General features: G+C 52.9%; 1 protein-coding gene across 1 annotated transcript; it reads right to left on the reverse strand.

The window, feature by feature from the left end:
- Nucleotides 1-127: 127 nt before the first annotated feature.
- On the reverse strand, nucleotides 128-15438 carry LOC149428506 (F-box/LRR-repeat protein 6-like). Its single transcript, XM_089667326.1, has 7 exons — nucleotides 14755-15438; nucleotides 13579-13710; nucleotides 13299-13406; nucleotides 12412-12525; nucleotides 8815-9043; nucleotides 535-931; nucleotides 128-456 (listed from the first exon to the last, which is right to left on the reverse strand). Exons 1-7 carry the CDS (start codon nucleotides 14866-14868, stop codon nucleotides 300-302), a joined length of 1251 nt encoding a protein of 416 aa, XP_089523452.1. The 5' UTR covers nucleotides 14869-15438; the 3' UTR covers nucleotides 128-299.
- Between the last annotated feature and the right edge of the window lie 205 nt (nucleotides 15439-15643).

Raw genomic sequence — 15643 nt, forward strand, 5'->3', positions numbered from 1 at the left:
ACGAAACACCAAACTCCCCGTCCTGACAAAACATCGCATAGAAAACAAAGTCTGGAAAATTCCAGAGATTTCCATTCTTGGCCAGCAAGCTCCCATTGAAGGGTGAGAAGTGACCACAAAACTCAGATTCAGATTCTGAATACTTTTTTAATCTCGAAGAGAAATTATTAAAACAGAAGAGGAAGTTCTTGGCTGCGGAACCCTCAGCAGTCATCGGAGCTCCGGCTGGAGAAGACCTAGAAGTCGGCACAGGAGATCCACTGGATCACTTAGTTCAATGGGCGGAGCCATCGGGGGTGTCACTGCTTCTCCTCCTCCTGGAGTTCTTGGGTCAGATCGGCCAGGCACCTCTCGATGTCTTCTCTGCCGTGGTAGACGCGGTCCAGGCCTCGGGGAATGTTGCGGCAGGAGGACAGGTCCAGGTGGGTGAGGGCGCGGCAGTGGAGGAGGACATCTCTGCAGAGAAAAGGAGGGTCAGTACTCTGCGGGGGGTGCAGACTATCACGACAAATATCTACACTGCGGACTGATCACCTGACAGCAGAGGGCGTGGCTCTGGTCCATGAGAGGTTTAGAAACTGCAGTTTGTCATTGCCGAGAGCGTCATTGCCGAGAGCGTCATTGCCGAGAGTGTCATTGCCGAGAGCGTCATTGCCGAGAGTGTCATTGCCGAGAGCGTCATTTCCGAGAGCGTCATTGCCGAGAGCGTCATTGCCGAGAGCGTCATTGCCGAGAGCGTCATTTCCTGCACCACTTCCTCTGCTGAGATTATACAAGGCCTCCGCCAAATCCTCCTCTGTGTATCCCTGACCTTTCAGGTCCAGTTCCTGCAGGCTGTGCCGCCATTTACTGGTCAGCAGATGGGAGCCAGAAACGATCGAGGAGGACACCATACGGGTGGATGACAAACCCAGGTAGAGCTGCTCCACATCTGATGAAGGCAAGCAAAGGTTAGATCCGGAGAACCCAACTGAAGTCTACGTACAGTGTGCGAGAGAGGAGAGGATGAGAGAGGAGAGGAGAGAGGAGAAGACAAAAGAAGAAGAGAGAAGACAAGAGAAGAGGAGAGAAGAGATGAGAAGAGAGGAGGAGAGAGAAGAGAAGAAAGAAGAGATGAGAAGAGAGAACAGAAGCAAAGAGAGAAGAGAAGAAGAGAGAAGAAAAGTGAAGAGAAGAAGAGAGAAGACAAGAGAGGAGGGAGGAGACAAGAGGGAAGGGAGGAGAGAAGAGGATGGAGGTAATAAAAAATGAAATATGTGGTCAGTTTGGCGAATGCAGTCCTCAATGAGGCCCAGGTCCTGTGTGCCCAACGACAACCCACCAGCACCTGTCCACTCAAAGCTCTGAACATCCCACCCTGGAAGAACTCAACAAAAGGGAAGAAACGCTTCCATGGAGAACGGTGTCACTGGATGGAGGAATAAGAAAATACGATTTTTGAACTTACCATAAAACATTTTTCTTGAGGGACACATCGAGGAACTCAGGATGTACTTCCTGCGGATGTAGATGGAGAAGGCTGGGATCCCTCCACAGATCTCCTGCGTTGAAGAAGGGGCACGCTCTGGCCACCCATGGAGTTTTAAGTCACAGGAGCGAGTCCAAAGAGAAAAATTCAGGTACCGCTTGGATGAATCATCAGCATCCCATGCAAGACACAAGTCCAGATACTTGTAGCAAGCCCTCATAACAAGGCTCCAGACGTGCTCCAGCAGCGGTGGAAGGAGACCTCTTGAGGAAGTCTACCCATTATGGGATGACTAGACAGATCAAGCTGCCAACACAGAAAACCAGACCAGACACTTTACTCTGGGATTTAAGAAGAGACTCCAGCTGCCTGTTGGCGGAAACCCAAAATGTGAGGTCACCCTCAACCAGCCTGGTGGTATTCCTGTCTAGGTGGGTCACTGGTGTATCCACGGTTGGAGTAGGCCAACGAGTTACAAATTTCTTTTAAATAGTCCTGACACTCTCAGGCGGGGCCCGGGACCCATGAAAGTGTTTCCAGTCTGCAGAGAGGAATGTCTCAAATAATAACTGTAGCGGAAAGGTCTTCGCAGATGTTGGAGTTCTGAAAGACTCGAGGCCTGGAAGAGCAGACCGATCCTCCAGATGCCGGATCAATAAAGTCTGAAACAACCTCCTGTAAATCTCAGCGGCAGGAGACTGCAGTGCCTCAAAAACAGTCTCTTCAGAGATAGACTGCTGTGACTCTAAATGCGTCAAATATGGAGACAGGGGCCACGGGCCCAGCTAGATTTAAGGACTCAGAAGGGTCAGAGAGACTCTGGGACGGCACTGGAGCTCACTTACAGCTTCTGCTGCAAAAATGCAAACTGTGGAGTATAAACAGTTAAGAAGTCCTACGAGGATTTGTAGGAAGACTCAGGCTCACCCAATGGAGCTGAGGAAGACTCTGATTGGGCTGATGTCCCAGGTTCTGCGCACCAGTCCCTCATGTGGATACCAGGTAAATACCGATAGAACCACTAGTAGAGTATGGGTTGAGGTCACCTGTTGCAGTGGGACTATTCCCTCTAGGTCATGATGTCCACACAGCACTAATGCAACTAACCCCAATGTGGGGCAAGGACTCAGCTACTCACAAGCCTGGGCAGCTGGAACTAATGGGGGTTAATGGTGGCCAGAAGTTACCCAGTCACTGTAGATGGGCAAAAGAAATGGACTGGAGACCGGAGATCCACAAGGTTCTTCAGGAGCTAGGACAGTAGTGGGATGGTGATTTCTCCAAACTGAATGGCAGGAAAGAGTGCGTGTTGTACATGTAGTTCCACCCAGTGGATGAAGTCAGTGCTTGGCCCCTTGGCCTTAACACCTACCAGCAAGAATCTGAAAAGCTGCCCAGCGGTGCAAGCAGTGACGTAGCTTCTAGTGCTTTAGCCCGAATGGCCTTACTCACAAAGTGAGTCTTCAGAGTCAGGATCCATCCGGGGCCGTACCTTGGCTCTGGCCCCGGAAAGTGCTCCATGGCTAACTAACCAGTACACTCAGGTCTGAAAAAGCTCCACAATGCAGAGCCCGGTGCCGGAAGGTCACATTCCAGGCTAGCCTCACATGTCCAGCCTAGTGTGGTCCACGTATGGACTCCAAGGCTGAGGAAAAGCCGATCTGGAGTGCTATGTAGAGATCCGCTCAGGCAGCCGTGTCAGTGGGAAATCTTGACTGAAGTCACAGATGAAACAAATCCCACGAAGAGGAGGCCAGCTAAACGTAGACTCTCCAGAAGAGCTGAGGAGAAGGTGTCCAGTCTCCTGGGACACTAGCAAAAAACTGAGGGATGCTGGGTAGAGGGAGCTGGCTTACTACTGTTCTGTTTGCCAGTGTCCTAACTACCTGAAGGTGGCAGTATAACCCGACTGTTTCTGAATTCCTGTGTCTGTTAACCACTTGCTGCCCAGCGTGTGTATATAGATGTCCTGGGGGGGTACACCAGGATCATGGCTGGTGCTGCTTTGTGAAGTCCGTGATAGGCTTTCCCATAAAAGTGATCGAAGCCACTTGGCACCTACACCCCCCTCCCACCCAGTGATGTATTTAGCTCCTGTGCTGCCCTAGGCAAGACTAAAATTGGGCACCCCCCACCACCACCAAAACCCTCCCCCACCCACCCCCCCAGCACTAAAATTGGATGCTCCCACCACCAGCACCCTTTGGCCCAACCTCCACTAAAATTGGGCACCCCCCACCAGAACACTCCACCACCCACTCCCCCAGCACTAAAAGTGGACGCCCCCCACCACCAGCACCCCTTGGCTCCGCTGCCACTAAAATTGGGCACCCCCCACCACCACCAAAACCCTCCCCTACCCACCCCCCCAACACTAAAATTGGATGCTCCCACCACCAGCACCCTTTGGCCCCACCGCCACTAAAATTGGGCACCCCCCACCACCACCAGAACACTCCACCACCCACTCCCCCAGCACTAAAAGTAGACGCCCCACCGCCACTAAAATTGGGCACCCCCCGCCACCACCAGAACACTCCACCACCCACTCCCCCAGCACTAAAAGTAGACGCCCCACCGCCACTAAAATTGGGCACCCCCCGCCACCAGAACCCTCCACCACCCACCCCTCCAGCACTAAAATTGGGCACCCCCCACCACCAGAACCCTCCACCCCCCATTCCCCCAGCACTAAAAGTAGATGCCCCACACCACCAGCACCCTTTGGCCCCCACCACCACCCTCCACCACCCACTCCCCCAGCACTAAAATTGGAGGACCAGCACCACCAGGTCAGGGAAGCAGCTGAATAAACCTGACCTGTGCTTGGTTAGCTGCAGTGGAGGACAAGGGAGACCTTGGGGGTGTAAAAAGTCACATTCATCTCCCATATCCAAGATGGCAGCCCAGGGGACCCGCAGTGGTACAAAGAACCGGCTGCAGGAACACAGCACCAGCAAGTACCTGATTTTGTGATGCCAGAGGCTTCATTATTTGCGGTTGCTGACCTTTGATTTAGAAACAAGGACTAAAGTTCCTCTTCAGAAGAGCGGGTGATGTGTGGCAGAAGCTTCTAAAATTGGGCAGAAAATTTCAGGATAGCACAACCCCCCCCCTTCCCCCAAATGACCCCTTTTTGGAAAGTTGACACCCCAAACTACTTACTGTGAGGCATGTTGAGTCCATGGAAGAATATTTTTTTTTTAACCACAAGTTTTTGAAGAATGACAAAATTTGTCAGTTAAATGACATATTGCTCACACAAGCCATGGATATATGTGGAATTACACCCCAAAATCCATTCTGCTACTTCTCCTGAGTATGGGGGTCCCACATGTGAGAGACTTGGGCAGTCTAGCCAAGTACAGGACCCCAAAATCCAATGACCACCTTCAGGCTTCTAAAGGGCTTTATCTCCAAAGACATGCTGGGAGGTGGATTGGCTCCTGTCTACATTGGCCCTAGTATGTGTATGTATGAATGTGAGTCAGGGACCTTAGATTGTACGCTCCTCGGGGGCGGGCCTGATGTGAATGTACAATATACATGTAAAGTGCTGCGTAAATTGGCGGTGCTATAGAAGTACCTGAAATAAATAAATATATTTCCTTATTACACTTCCTGACTACCTATCACAGTTTCGGAGACCCTGAAATGCCAGGATTTGATGAACCCCCCCCCCCTCCCCCTTCCCAAATGACTCCAGTCCGGACTGGAAGGGGGGGGAAAGTGTCCGGACTGGAAGGGGGTGAAAGAGTCCGGACTGGAAGGGATGGGGGGAGGGAGTGTCCGGACTGGAAGGGGGGAGTGTCCGGACTGGAAGGGGGGGGGAGAGTGTCCGGACTGGAAGGGGGGAAAGTGTTCGGACTGGAAGGGGGGAAAGTGTTCGGACTGGAAGGGGGTGAAAGTGTCCGGACTGGAAGGGATGGGGGGAGGGAGTGTCCGGACTGGAAGGGGGGAGTGTCCGGACTGGAAGGGGGGGGAGAGTGTCCGGACTGGAAGGGGGGGAAAGCGTCCGGACTGGAAGGGATGGGGGGAGGGAGTGTTCGGACTGGAAGGGGGGAAAGTGTCCGGACTGGAGGGGGGGGAAAGTGTCCGGACTGGAAGGGGGGGAAAGTGTCCGGACTGGAAGGGGGGGGAAAGTGTCCGGACTAGAAGGGGGGAAAAGTGTCCGGACTGGAAGGGGGGAAAGTGTCCGGACTGGAAGGGGGGAAAGTGTCCGGACTGGAAGGGGGGAAAGTGTCCGGACTGGAAGGGGGGGAAAGTGTCCGGACTGGAAGGGGGGGAAAGTGTCCGGACTGGAGGGGGGGGGGGAAAGTGTCCGGACTGGAAGGGGGAAAGTGTCCGGACTGGAAGGGGGTGAAAGTGTCCGGACTGGAAGGGGGTGAAAGTGTTCGGACTGGAAGGGGGGGAAAGTGTCCGGACTGGAAGGGGGGAGTGTCCGGACTGGAAGGGGGGAAAGTGTCCGGACTGGAAGGGGGGGGAGTGTCCGGACTGGAAGGGGGGGAAAGTGTCCGGACTGGAAGGGGGGAAAGTGTCCGGACTGGAAGGGGGGGAAAGTGTCCGGACTGGAAGGGGGGGAAAGTGTCCGGACTGGAAGGGGATGAAAGTGTCCGGACTGGAAGGGGATGAAAGTGTCCGGACTGGAAGGGGGGGAAAGTGTCCGGACTGGAAGGGGGGGGGAAAGTGTCCGGACTGGAAGGGGGTGAAAGTGTCCGGACTGGAAGGGGGTGAAAGTGTCCGGACTGGAGGGGGGGGGAAAGTGTCCGGACTGGAAGGGGGGAAAGTGTCCGGACTGGAAGGGGGTGAAAGTGTCCGGACTGGAAGGGGGGGAAAGTGTCCGGACTGGAAGGGGGGAGTGTCCGGACTGGAAGGGGGGAAAGTGTCCGGACTGGAAGGGGGGGGAAAGTGTCCGGACTGGAAGGGGGGGAAGTGTCCAGACAGGGAGGGGGGGAAGTGTCCGGACTGGAAGGGGGGGAAAGTGTCCGGACTGGAAGGGGGGGAAAGTGTCCGGACTGGAAGGGGGGAAAGTGTCCGGACTGGAAGGGGGGGAAAGTGTCCGGACTGGAAGGGGGGAAAGTGTCCGGACTGGAAGGGGGGAAAGTGTCCGGACTGGAAGGGGGGGAAAGTGTCCGGACTGGAAGGGGGTGAAAGTGTCCGGACTGGAAGGGGGGGAAAGTGTCCGGACTGGAAGGGGGGGGAAAGTGTCCGGACTGGAAGGGGGGAGTGTCCGGACTGGAAGGGGGGAAAGTGTCCGGACTGGAAGGGGGGAAAGTGTCCGGACTGGAAGGGGGGGGAAAGTGTCCGGACTGGAAGGGGGGGAAGTGTCCAGACAGGGAGGGGGGGAAGTGTCCGGACTGGAAGGGGGGGAAAGTGTCCGGACTGGAAGGGGGGAAAGTGTCCGGACTGGAAGGGGGGGAAAGTGTCCGGACTGGAAGGGGGGAAAGTGTCCGGACTGGAAGGGGGGGAAAGTGTCCGGACTGGAAGGGGGGGGAAAGTGTCCGGACTGGAAGGGGGGGAGTGTCCGGACTGGAAGGGGGGAAAGTGTCCGGACTGGAAGGGGGGGAAGTGTCCAGACAGGGAGGGGGGGAAGTGTCCGGACTGGAAGGGGGGGAAAGTGTCCGGACTGGAAGGGGGGAAAGTGTCCGGACTGGAAGGGGGGGAAAGTGTCCGGACTGGAAGGGGGGAAAGTGTCCGGACTGGAAGGGGGGGAAAGTGTCCGGACTGGAAGGGGGGGAAAGTGTCCGGACTGGAAGGGGGGAGTGTCCGGACTGGAAGGGGGGAAAGTGTCCGGACTGGAAGGGGGGGAAGTGTCCGGACAGGGAGGGGGGGAAGTGTCCGGACTGGAAGGGGGGAAAGTGTCCGGACTGGAAGGGGGGGAAAGTGTCCGGACTGGAAGGGGGGGAAAGTGTCCGGACTGGAAGGGGGTGAAAGTGTCCGGACTGGAGGGGGGGGGAAAGTGTCCGGACTGGAAGAGGGTGAAACTGTCCGGACTGGAGGGGGGGGGAAAGTGTTCGGACAGGAAGGGGGGGAAGTGTCCGGACTGGAAGGGGGGGAAAGTGTCCAGACTGGGAGGGGGGGAAAGTGTCCGGACTGGAAGGGGGGGAAAGTGTCCGGACTGGAAGGGGGTGAAAGTGTCCGGACTGGAGGGGGGGGGAAAGTGTCCGGACTGGAAGAGGGTGAAACTGTCCGGACTGGAGGGGGGGGGAAAGTGTTCGGACAGGAAGGGGGGGAAGTGTCCGGACTGGAAGGGGGGGAAAGTGTCCAGACTGGGAGGGGGGGAAAGTGTCCGGACTGGAAGGGGGGGGGAAGTGTTCGGACAGGAAGGGGGGGAAGTGTCCGGACTGGAAGGGGGGGGGGGGGGGGGGGAGTGTCCGGACAGGGAGTGGTTTTACCTTTCCTTGAACATGAGTGGCCTGGTGGTGTTACACTGATTGGCACCGGCTGTATTACGCCGGTTTTCTCGCACGGCTGGGGGGCCCTGGAAGGAGCGGGTTGGAGGAGAGCGTCGTCTCAGTCAAGGTGGATAAGGAGCTCTGGAGAATATAGAGGGGCGCAGGATCCCTAGAATCCTAAAAGGCGCAATACTCGCCAACGCCTGCTGAGTGCGGGTGATGATGATTTTTCACTGCTGGAAGGTGGAAGCACATTTCTTCGGGAGAAGATTTGTTCTGTTTTTGTACTTTTCTCCTTTATATTCATTTCTGTAATTTATTCATTAATAGTATTGTGATGCAGACAGTGAGGAGGTTTTGCGCTGATATTATATATATTTTCATTGGTTGGTGTATTACACGGGTGCACAGCAGCATACCTCCTTATATTAATATTTCTTTGTGCGCTGGGGTCTGTGATCTACTCAGAAAACTAACACTGCCCCTCCCCCTGAAGACACCATCCCCACCGTGAAACATGGTGGTGGCAGCATCATGTGGTGGGGATGCTTTTCTTCAGCAGGGACAGGGAAGCTGGTCAGAGTTGATGGGAAGATGGATGGAGCCAAATACGGGGCAATCTTAGAAGAAAACCTGTCAGAGTCTGCAGAAGACTTGAGACCGGGGCGGAGGTTCCCCTTCCAGCAGGGGGTACATCTTCCGGAGGTCAAGTGGTTAACAAACCTCAAGGACACATCCTGAGCCTGTACAGAGGAGCACCCACAGCCAGCAAATTGGGGGGTGCCACAGACCTAGAAGTCCAGGGAGAGCAGACTGTGCCAGCAGGGTGACCCCGGGGCCCTGGAGGCTGAGGCCCACTTCTTACCCCCAGAAATCCCCTCTGCTCCCCATGCTTAGCTCCCTCACACCGGGAATACGGGGGATGTGCTGTGGAGTTGCTCAGATACTGACCAGAACACGGGAGCTCCCACAAGCCCTGCGGTGACACCTTAATACACCCACGAAGGTTCAGAACGCGCAACTTCCTGGAATTTGTCAGCAGCTTCTGGCAGACGTCGTCCTCCATATTAGAGACAAAGTCGGCAAGGCACAGCTCCTGCAGCTGAGGAAACCCTGGGGCACCAGTGGGGTTTTGGGGTTCAGGTTTTGCCAGCCACGGGACGTGTGACAGTCTCAGCACCTGCAATGGAGAACAGAGGAACCTGAGGAGCAAGATCATCACATGACCATCCCAACAGCACCAACTAAAGAGGACCGGTCACCTACAGACACCTCAACACAGTTAATATCTCACTGTAGCGGCATCCTTGGACCCCAATCAGCTGAAAAAGTGGCTGAACCCTCCCTTGGTCACATGACTGAGAGCACTGGGATCCCAGAGCAGCATTGTCTCTCCTACAGTCAGTAAAAACCAGGCAGGCCTCTACTTCAGAGACTCTGTATGGAACGATTCTTCCCTTCCCTGCCTCTTCCTTCCATCGAGGTCTTCTTGGTGTCATGGAGGCCTCTTCTTTCTACCCAGGTCTCCTTCCTGACACCCCTTGTGTGCAGCACATGGCTGTGTTATCTCATTTCCCGCCTTCCCCATTTCCTGCCAACATCACTTCCTGTTTAAATAGTCTTTGCGAACCAGCTTAACAAGTTCATTAGCATTTACAGTGAAATGTGTATTTGCCCCCCCTGATGCTGAATGTTCGCCCCTCACACAGAAACGATCGGTCTAACAATGGAATGTTCGCCCCTCACACAGAAATGATCGGTCTAACAATGGAATGTTCACCCCTCACACAGAAATGATCGGTCTAACAATGGAATGTTCGCCCCTCACACAGAAATGATCGGTCTAACAATGGAATGTTCGCCCCTCACACAGAAATGATCGGTCTAACAATGGAATGTTCGCCCCTCACACAGAAATGATCGGTCTAACAATGGAATGTTCGGTGTAACACTGAGAGACAGAATACAACAACAAATTCAGCAGAAATGCGTCTAACAAATGATGACGGATCTGCATGTTCATGAGGGAAAGAAGGATTTGATCCCCTTCACAAAACATGACTTAGTACTTGGTGGCCAATCCCTTGTTGGCAATCACAGAGGTCAGACGTTTCCTGGAGTTGGCCCCCAGGTTCGCACACATCTCAGGAGGGATTTTGGCCCACTCCTCTTGGCAGATCCTCTCCAAGTCATTAAGGTTTGGTGGCTGACGTTTGGCAACTCGAACTTTCAGCTCCCTCCACAGATTTTCCATCGGATGAAGGTGTGGAGACTGGCGAGGCCACTCCAGGTCCTTAATGTGCTTCTTCTTGAGCCGCTCCTTTGTTGCCTTGGCCGTGTGTTTTGGGTCATTGTCATGCTGGAACACCCATCCACCACCCATTTTCAATGCCCTGGCTGAGGGAAGAAGGTTCTCACCCAAGATTTGAGGGTACATTGTCCCGTCCATCGTCCCTTTGATGCGGTGCAGCTGTCCTGTCCCCTTAGCAGAAAAACACCCCCAAAGCAGAATGTTTCCACCACCATGTTTCACAGTTGGGATGGTGTTCTTGGGTTCATAGGCAGCATTCCTCCTCCTCCAAACACGGCGAGTTGAGTTGATGCCAAAGAGCTGGATTTTGGTCTCCTCTGACCACAACACTTCCCACCAGTCCTCCTCGGCATCATTCAGATGTTCAGTGGCAGACTTCAGACGGGCCTGGACATGGGCTTTCTTGAGCAGAGGGACCGTGCGGGCACTGCAGGATTTCAGTCCTTGTCGGCGTAGTGTGGTACCAATTGTTTTCTTGGTGACTGTGGTCCCAGCTGCCTGGAGATCATTGACCAGATCCTCACGTGTAGTTCTGGGATGATTCCTCACTGTTCCCATGATCATTGACACTCCACGAGGTGAGATCTTGCATGGTGCACCAGACCTAGGGAGACTGACACTTGTTTTGTGTTTCTTCCATTTGTGAATGATTGCACCAACTGTTGTCACCTTCTCACCAAGCTGCTTGGCCATAGTTTGGTAGCCCAGTCCAGCCTTGTGTAGGTCTACCATCTTGTCCCTGACATCCTTGGACAGCTCTTTGGTCTTTGCCATGGTGGAGAGTTTGGAATCTGATGGTTGGATGGCTCCTGTGGACAGGTGTCTTTTATACAGGTAACACAATGAGATTAGCAGCACTCCCTTTAAGAGACTGCTTCTAATCTCAGCTTGTTACCTGTATGAGAGACACCTGGGAGCCAGAAATCCTGCTGAATGATAGGGGATCAAATCCTTCTTTCCCTCATGAACATGCAGATCCGTCATCATTTGTTAGACGCATTTCTGCTGAATTTGTTGTTGTATTCTGTCTCTCAGTGTTACACCGAACATTCCATTGTTAGACCGATCATTTCTGTGTGAGGGGCGAACATTCCATTGTTAGACCGATCATTTCTGTGTGAGGGGCGAACATTCCATTGTTAGACCGATCATTTCTGTGTGAGGGGCGAACATTCCATTGTTAGACCGATCATTTCTGTGTGAGGGGCGAACATTCCATTGTTAGACCGATCGTTTCTGTGTGAGGGGCGAACATTCCATTGTTAGACCGATCGTTTCTGTGTGAGGGGGAACATTCCATTGTTAGACCGATCATTTCTGTGTGAGGGGCGAACATTCCATTGTTAGACCGATCATTTCTGTGTGAGGGGCGAACATTCCATTGTTAGACCGATCGTTTCTGTGTGAGGGGCGAACATTCCATTGTTAGACCGATCATTTCTGTGTGAGGGGAGAACATTCCATTGTTAGACCGATCATTTCTGTGTGAGGGGCGAACATTCCATTGTTAGACCGATCATTTCTGTGTGAGGGGCGAACATTCCATTGTTAGACCGATCATTTCTGTGTGAGGGGAGAACATTCCATTGTTAGACCGATCATTTCTGTGTGAGGGGCGAACATTCCATTGTTAGACCGATCATTTCTGTGTGAGGGGCGAACATTCCATTGTTAGACCGATCATTTCTGTGTGAGGATGCCCAGCTTCTGGATTCTAGATGGTGGATAAATGTATTATTCCGTATATGTTTCCAATATAACAATAATAAAAGGCCCCGGCAGCACACTTGCATCAGTGAGGTGCTCGATCAGCGAACACACGACAAATGCTGGAATCTGCCAGTGTAGGGTGGGATTCCCCGTTGGTTGCACCTGCTAAGATCAGATCTACTGTAAGAAGTCAATATTTCTGGCCCAACAGCTACTTCTCAGCAGAACTCAGATACAAGGCAGATGGAGGTACAAAGTGTGGTCACCGAATACTTCCTACATATTATGGACTGTGAAGGCAGCTGTGACATCATGTGATTGTGAAATTCTGAGGACCCCCCAGGCAAGGTGCAAGCTCCATTTCTATACAACTTTCAGAAACGCTCATATCCCTTCTTCATGCTGATCCCGCTGGTGAATGTGATGGACCATCATGAGGTTCTTCTATAATCTGACAGAGATGCAAAAAACACAACACTGACAATGCTCCAGCCTGTATAAAGAGGACCTGTATTACCCCCACTCACCTCCAACCGGGGGCAGGAAGCCTGTAATCCTTCAATGGGGAACTGAGAGGTCTTGATTTTCGACCATATGGGGACATTCACCTCCAAAAGCCTCAGATCTGGGCAACAGCCACGCTGTAATCACAATATGGAGACTATTAGAGATATGTAGGAGGGGAAGGCAAAGGGAAGGAGGGGGATAGAAATGGGGAGGGATATATCATGGAGGGGAGATAAGGGAAGGAGGAGGATAGAACTGGGGAGGGACATATAATGGAGGGGAGACAAGGGAAGGAGGAGGATAGAACTGGGGAGGAATATATAATAGAGGGGAGATAAGGGAAGGAGGAGGATAGAACTGGGGAGGGATATATCATGGAGGGGAGATAAGGGAAGGAGGAGGATAGAACTGGGGAGGGATATATCATGGAGGGGAGATAAGGGAAGGAGGATAGAACTGGGGAGGGATATATAATAGAGGGGAGATAAGGGAAGGAGGAGGATAGAACTGGGGAGGGATATATCATGGAGGGGAGATAAGGGAAGGAGGAGGATAGAACTGGGGAGGGATATATCATGGAGGGGAGATAAGGGAAGGAGGATAGAACTGGGGAGGGATATATAATAGAGGGGAGATAAGGGAAGGAGGAGGATAGAACTGGGGAGGGATATATCATGGAGGGGAGATAAGGGAAGGAGGAGGATAGAACTGGGGAGGGATATATCATGGAGGGGAGATAAAGGAAGGAGGAGGATAGAAATGGGGAGGGATATATCATGGAGGGGAGATAAGGGAAGGAGGAGGATAGAACTGGGGAGGAATATATAATAGAGGGGAGATAAGGGAAGGAGGGGGATAGAACTGGGGAGGGATATATAATGCAGAGATATAATTCCAGAGGACACACCGCTAGTCCAGCTATGATTGAGTTCATATGAAGGCTGTATGACAGCCACAGTCGCCTGAGACGGGCCCCGTACATCTGCAGGAATCTTTGCACGGCATCGAACTGAACCTATGGAGACAACACACCGTCACTAGAAGACCAACAACAGGTAAGTAGCAGCCGGCAGCGGTCACAGTCCAGCAGTTCCCCATAACTCTGAATGGAAACAAGACACAGAACATTCCTCTGTACCAAGAGGTGCTGATTGTTCCAGAGACGTGTGGAGCCATGCACCATGTACCTTGGAGTATTGCAGGTTGAGGTTCCTCAACTGGGGACAACAACGTCCTATAGACAGCAGGTCATCCTCAGTCACCAGATTACAATGTGACAACGTAAGAGACGACAGCAGTGGGCAGGACTGCGACAAATTCTATAGAAAAACAGAAAAGATCGTCAGAAGGGGAATAAAGGACAAAGACAGACATGTGGGGGAGATGATGGGCCCCTTTCTGAGAGTCAGTGACAGGATGGAGGCCCTGTGGCATCTGGAGACCTTCAGAAAACCACCCTGGCATCCAGGGACAGACAGGGACCCTTGTGGCATCTGGAGACCTTCAGAAAACCACCCTGGCATCCAGGGACAGACAGGGACCCTTGTGGCATCTGGAGACCTTCAGAAAACCACCCCGGCATCCAGGGACAGATAGGGACCCTTGTGGCATCTGGAGACCTTCAGAAAACCACCCTGGCATCCAGGGACAGACAGGGACCCTTGTGGCATCTGGAAACCTTCAGAAAACCACCCTGGCATCCTGGGACAGACAGGGACCCTTGTGGCATCTGGAGACCTTCAGAAAACCACCCTGGCATCCAGGGACAGACAGGGACCCTTGTGGCATCTGGAGAACTTCAGAAAACCACCCTGGCATCCAGGGACAGACAGGGACCCTTGTGGCATCTGGAGAACTTCAGAAAACCACCCTGGCATCCAGGGACAGACAGGGACCCTTGTGGCATTTGGAGACCTTCAGAAAACCACCCTGGCATCCAGGGACAGACAGGGACCCTTGTGGCATTTGGAGACCTTCAGAAAACCACCCTGGCATCCAGGGACAGACAGGTACCCTTGTGGCATCTGGGCACAAGTGGGGAGGCCCCCATGGCTTCCGGGGGATAAGAGGGAGGACCTGTGGATTCAAGGTATAGATGGGGAGACCACCGACTTTTGAAAACAGGAGGACCTGTGGGGACAGACAGGGGGTCCGTATGGCATCCAGGTACAAGAGTGAGGGCCCAGTAGAATGAGGAGAGATCTGTGGCATTATGGGTAGGTGGGAGGCACCTATTGCTTGTGGAGACAGACGGGAAGTCCTTATGGTATTCGAGGACAAAAGCAAGGGTTCTGTGACATCTGGGTACAGGTGGGGGAACCCCTCAGCCCCCCCGGGGACAGACTGGAAACAACTGAACTTACCTTTACTACAAAGGAGACAGAACTCTTCCATCGATGAAGGGAAAAGTCAGAGACTTGAGGAAGCCTGGAAGAGACACACTGGATTACAGACGGCAGCAACGAAGGTGAGGACATGGTTGGTCGGTGTAGACCCTGGACAGGGCTATAGAGGTGACTGCTATGTGTACACAACAACGACGTTCACAGCGCTCACCTCACTCTCTTCTATATTTAGTTCATGTATAGGACAATGAAGGAAATCTCACCAAGGCCCTCCCGGCTTTACCCTCTCGTCTTCGTTTCGGATCCAATCGCCTTCGGAAAGCTTGCAGAGAGCAGGTTCAATGGCCGGATGGATTGTAGCTGGTTTTAATATAAGATGTTGTACTAACCATCAAATCTTTTTCTTGGAGTCCACTGAGGGACAAAGGACTTCTTATACCATTGGGTTATACTGCGGCTTACAGGATTGGATGCTGAGGGACAAAGGACTTCTTATACCGTTGGGTTATACTGCGGCTTACAGGATTGGATGCTGAGGGACAAAGGACTTCTTATACCGTTGGGTTATACTGCGGCTTACAGGATTGGATGCTGAGGGACAAAGGACTTCTTATACCGTTGGGTTATACTGCGGCTTACAGGATTGGATACTGAGGGACAAAGGACTTCTTATACCGTTGGGTTATACTGCGGCTTACAGGATTGGATGCTGAGGGACAAAGGGACTTCTTATACCGTTGGGTTATACTGCGGCTTACAGGATTGGATGCTGAGGGACAAAGGACTTCTTATACCGTTGGGTTATACTGCGGCTTACAGGATTGGATACTGAGGGACAAAGGACTTCTAATACCGTTGGGTTATACTGCGGCTTACAGGATTGGATACTGAGGGACAAAGGACTTCT

Source organism: Staurois parvus, unplaced genomic scaffold, assembly GCF_062004578.1.
Source record: "Staurois parvus isolate SC_StPar_1 unplaced genomic scaffold, SC_StPar_1.0 ptg003181l, whole genome shotgun sequence".
NCBI classification, from domain to species: Eukaryota; Metazoa; Chordata; class Amphibia; order Anura; family Ranidae; genus Staurois; species Staurois parvus.

Bases quoted from the DNA above. Each gene is read 5' to 3' on its own strand.
- LOC149428506 (XM_089667326.1), bottom strand. From the start codon at position 14,868: ATGTCCTCACCTTCGTTGCTGCCGTCTGTAATCCAGTGTGTCTCTTCC. The intron at 13,407-13,578 runs GTACATGGTGCA...TTGTCTCCATAG, and splicing joins TCAACCTGCAATACTCCAAG to GTTCAGTTCGATGCCGTGCA. The intron at 457-534 runs GTGATCAGTCCG...TTTTCTCTGCAG, and splicing joins GCCACGCCCTCTGCTGTCAG to AGATGTCCTCCTCCACTGCC.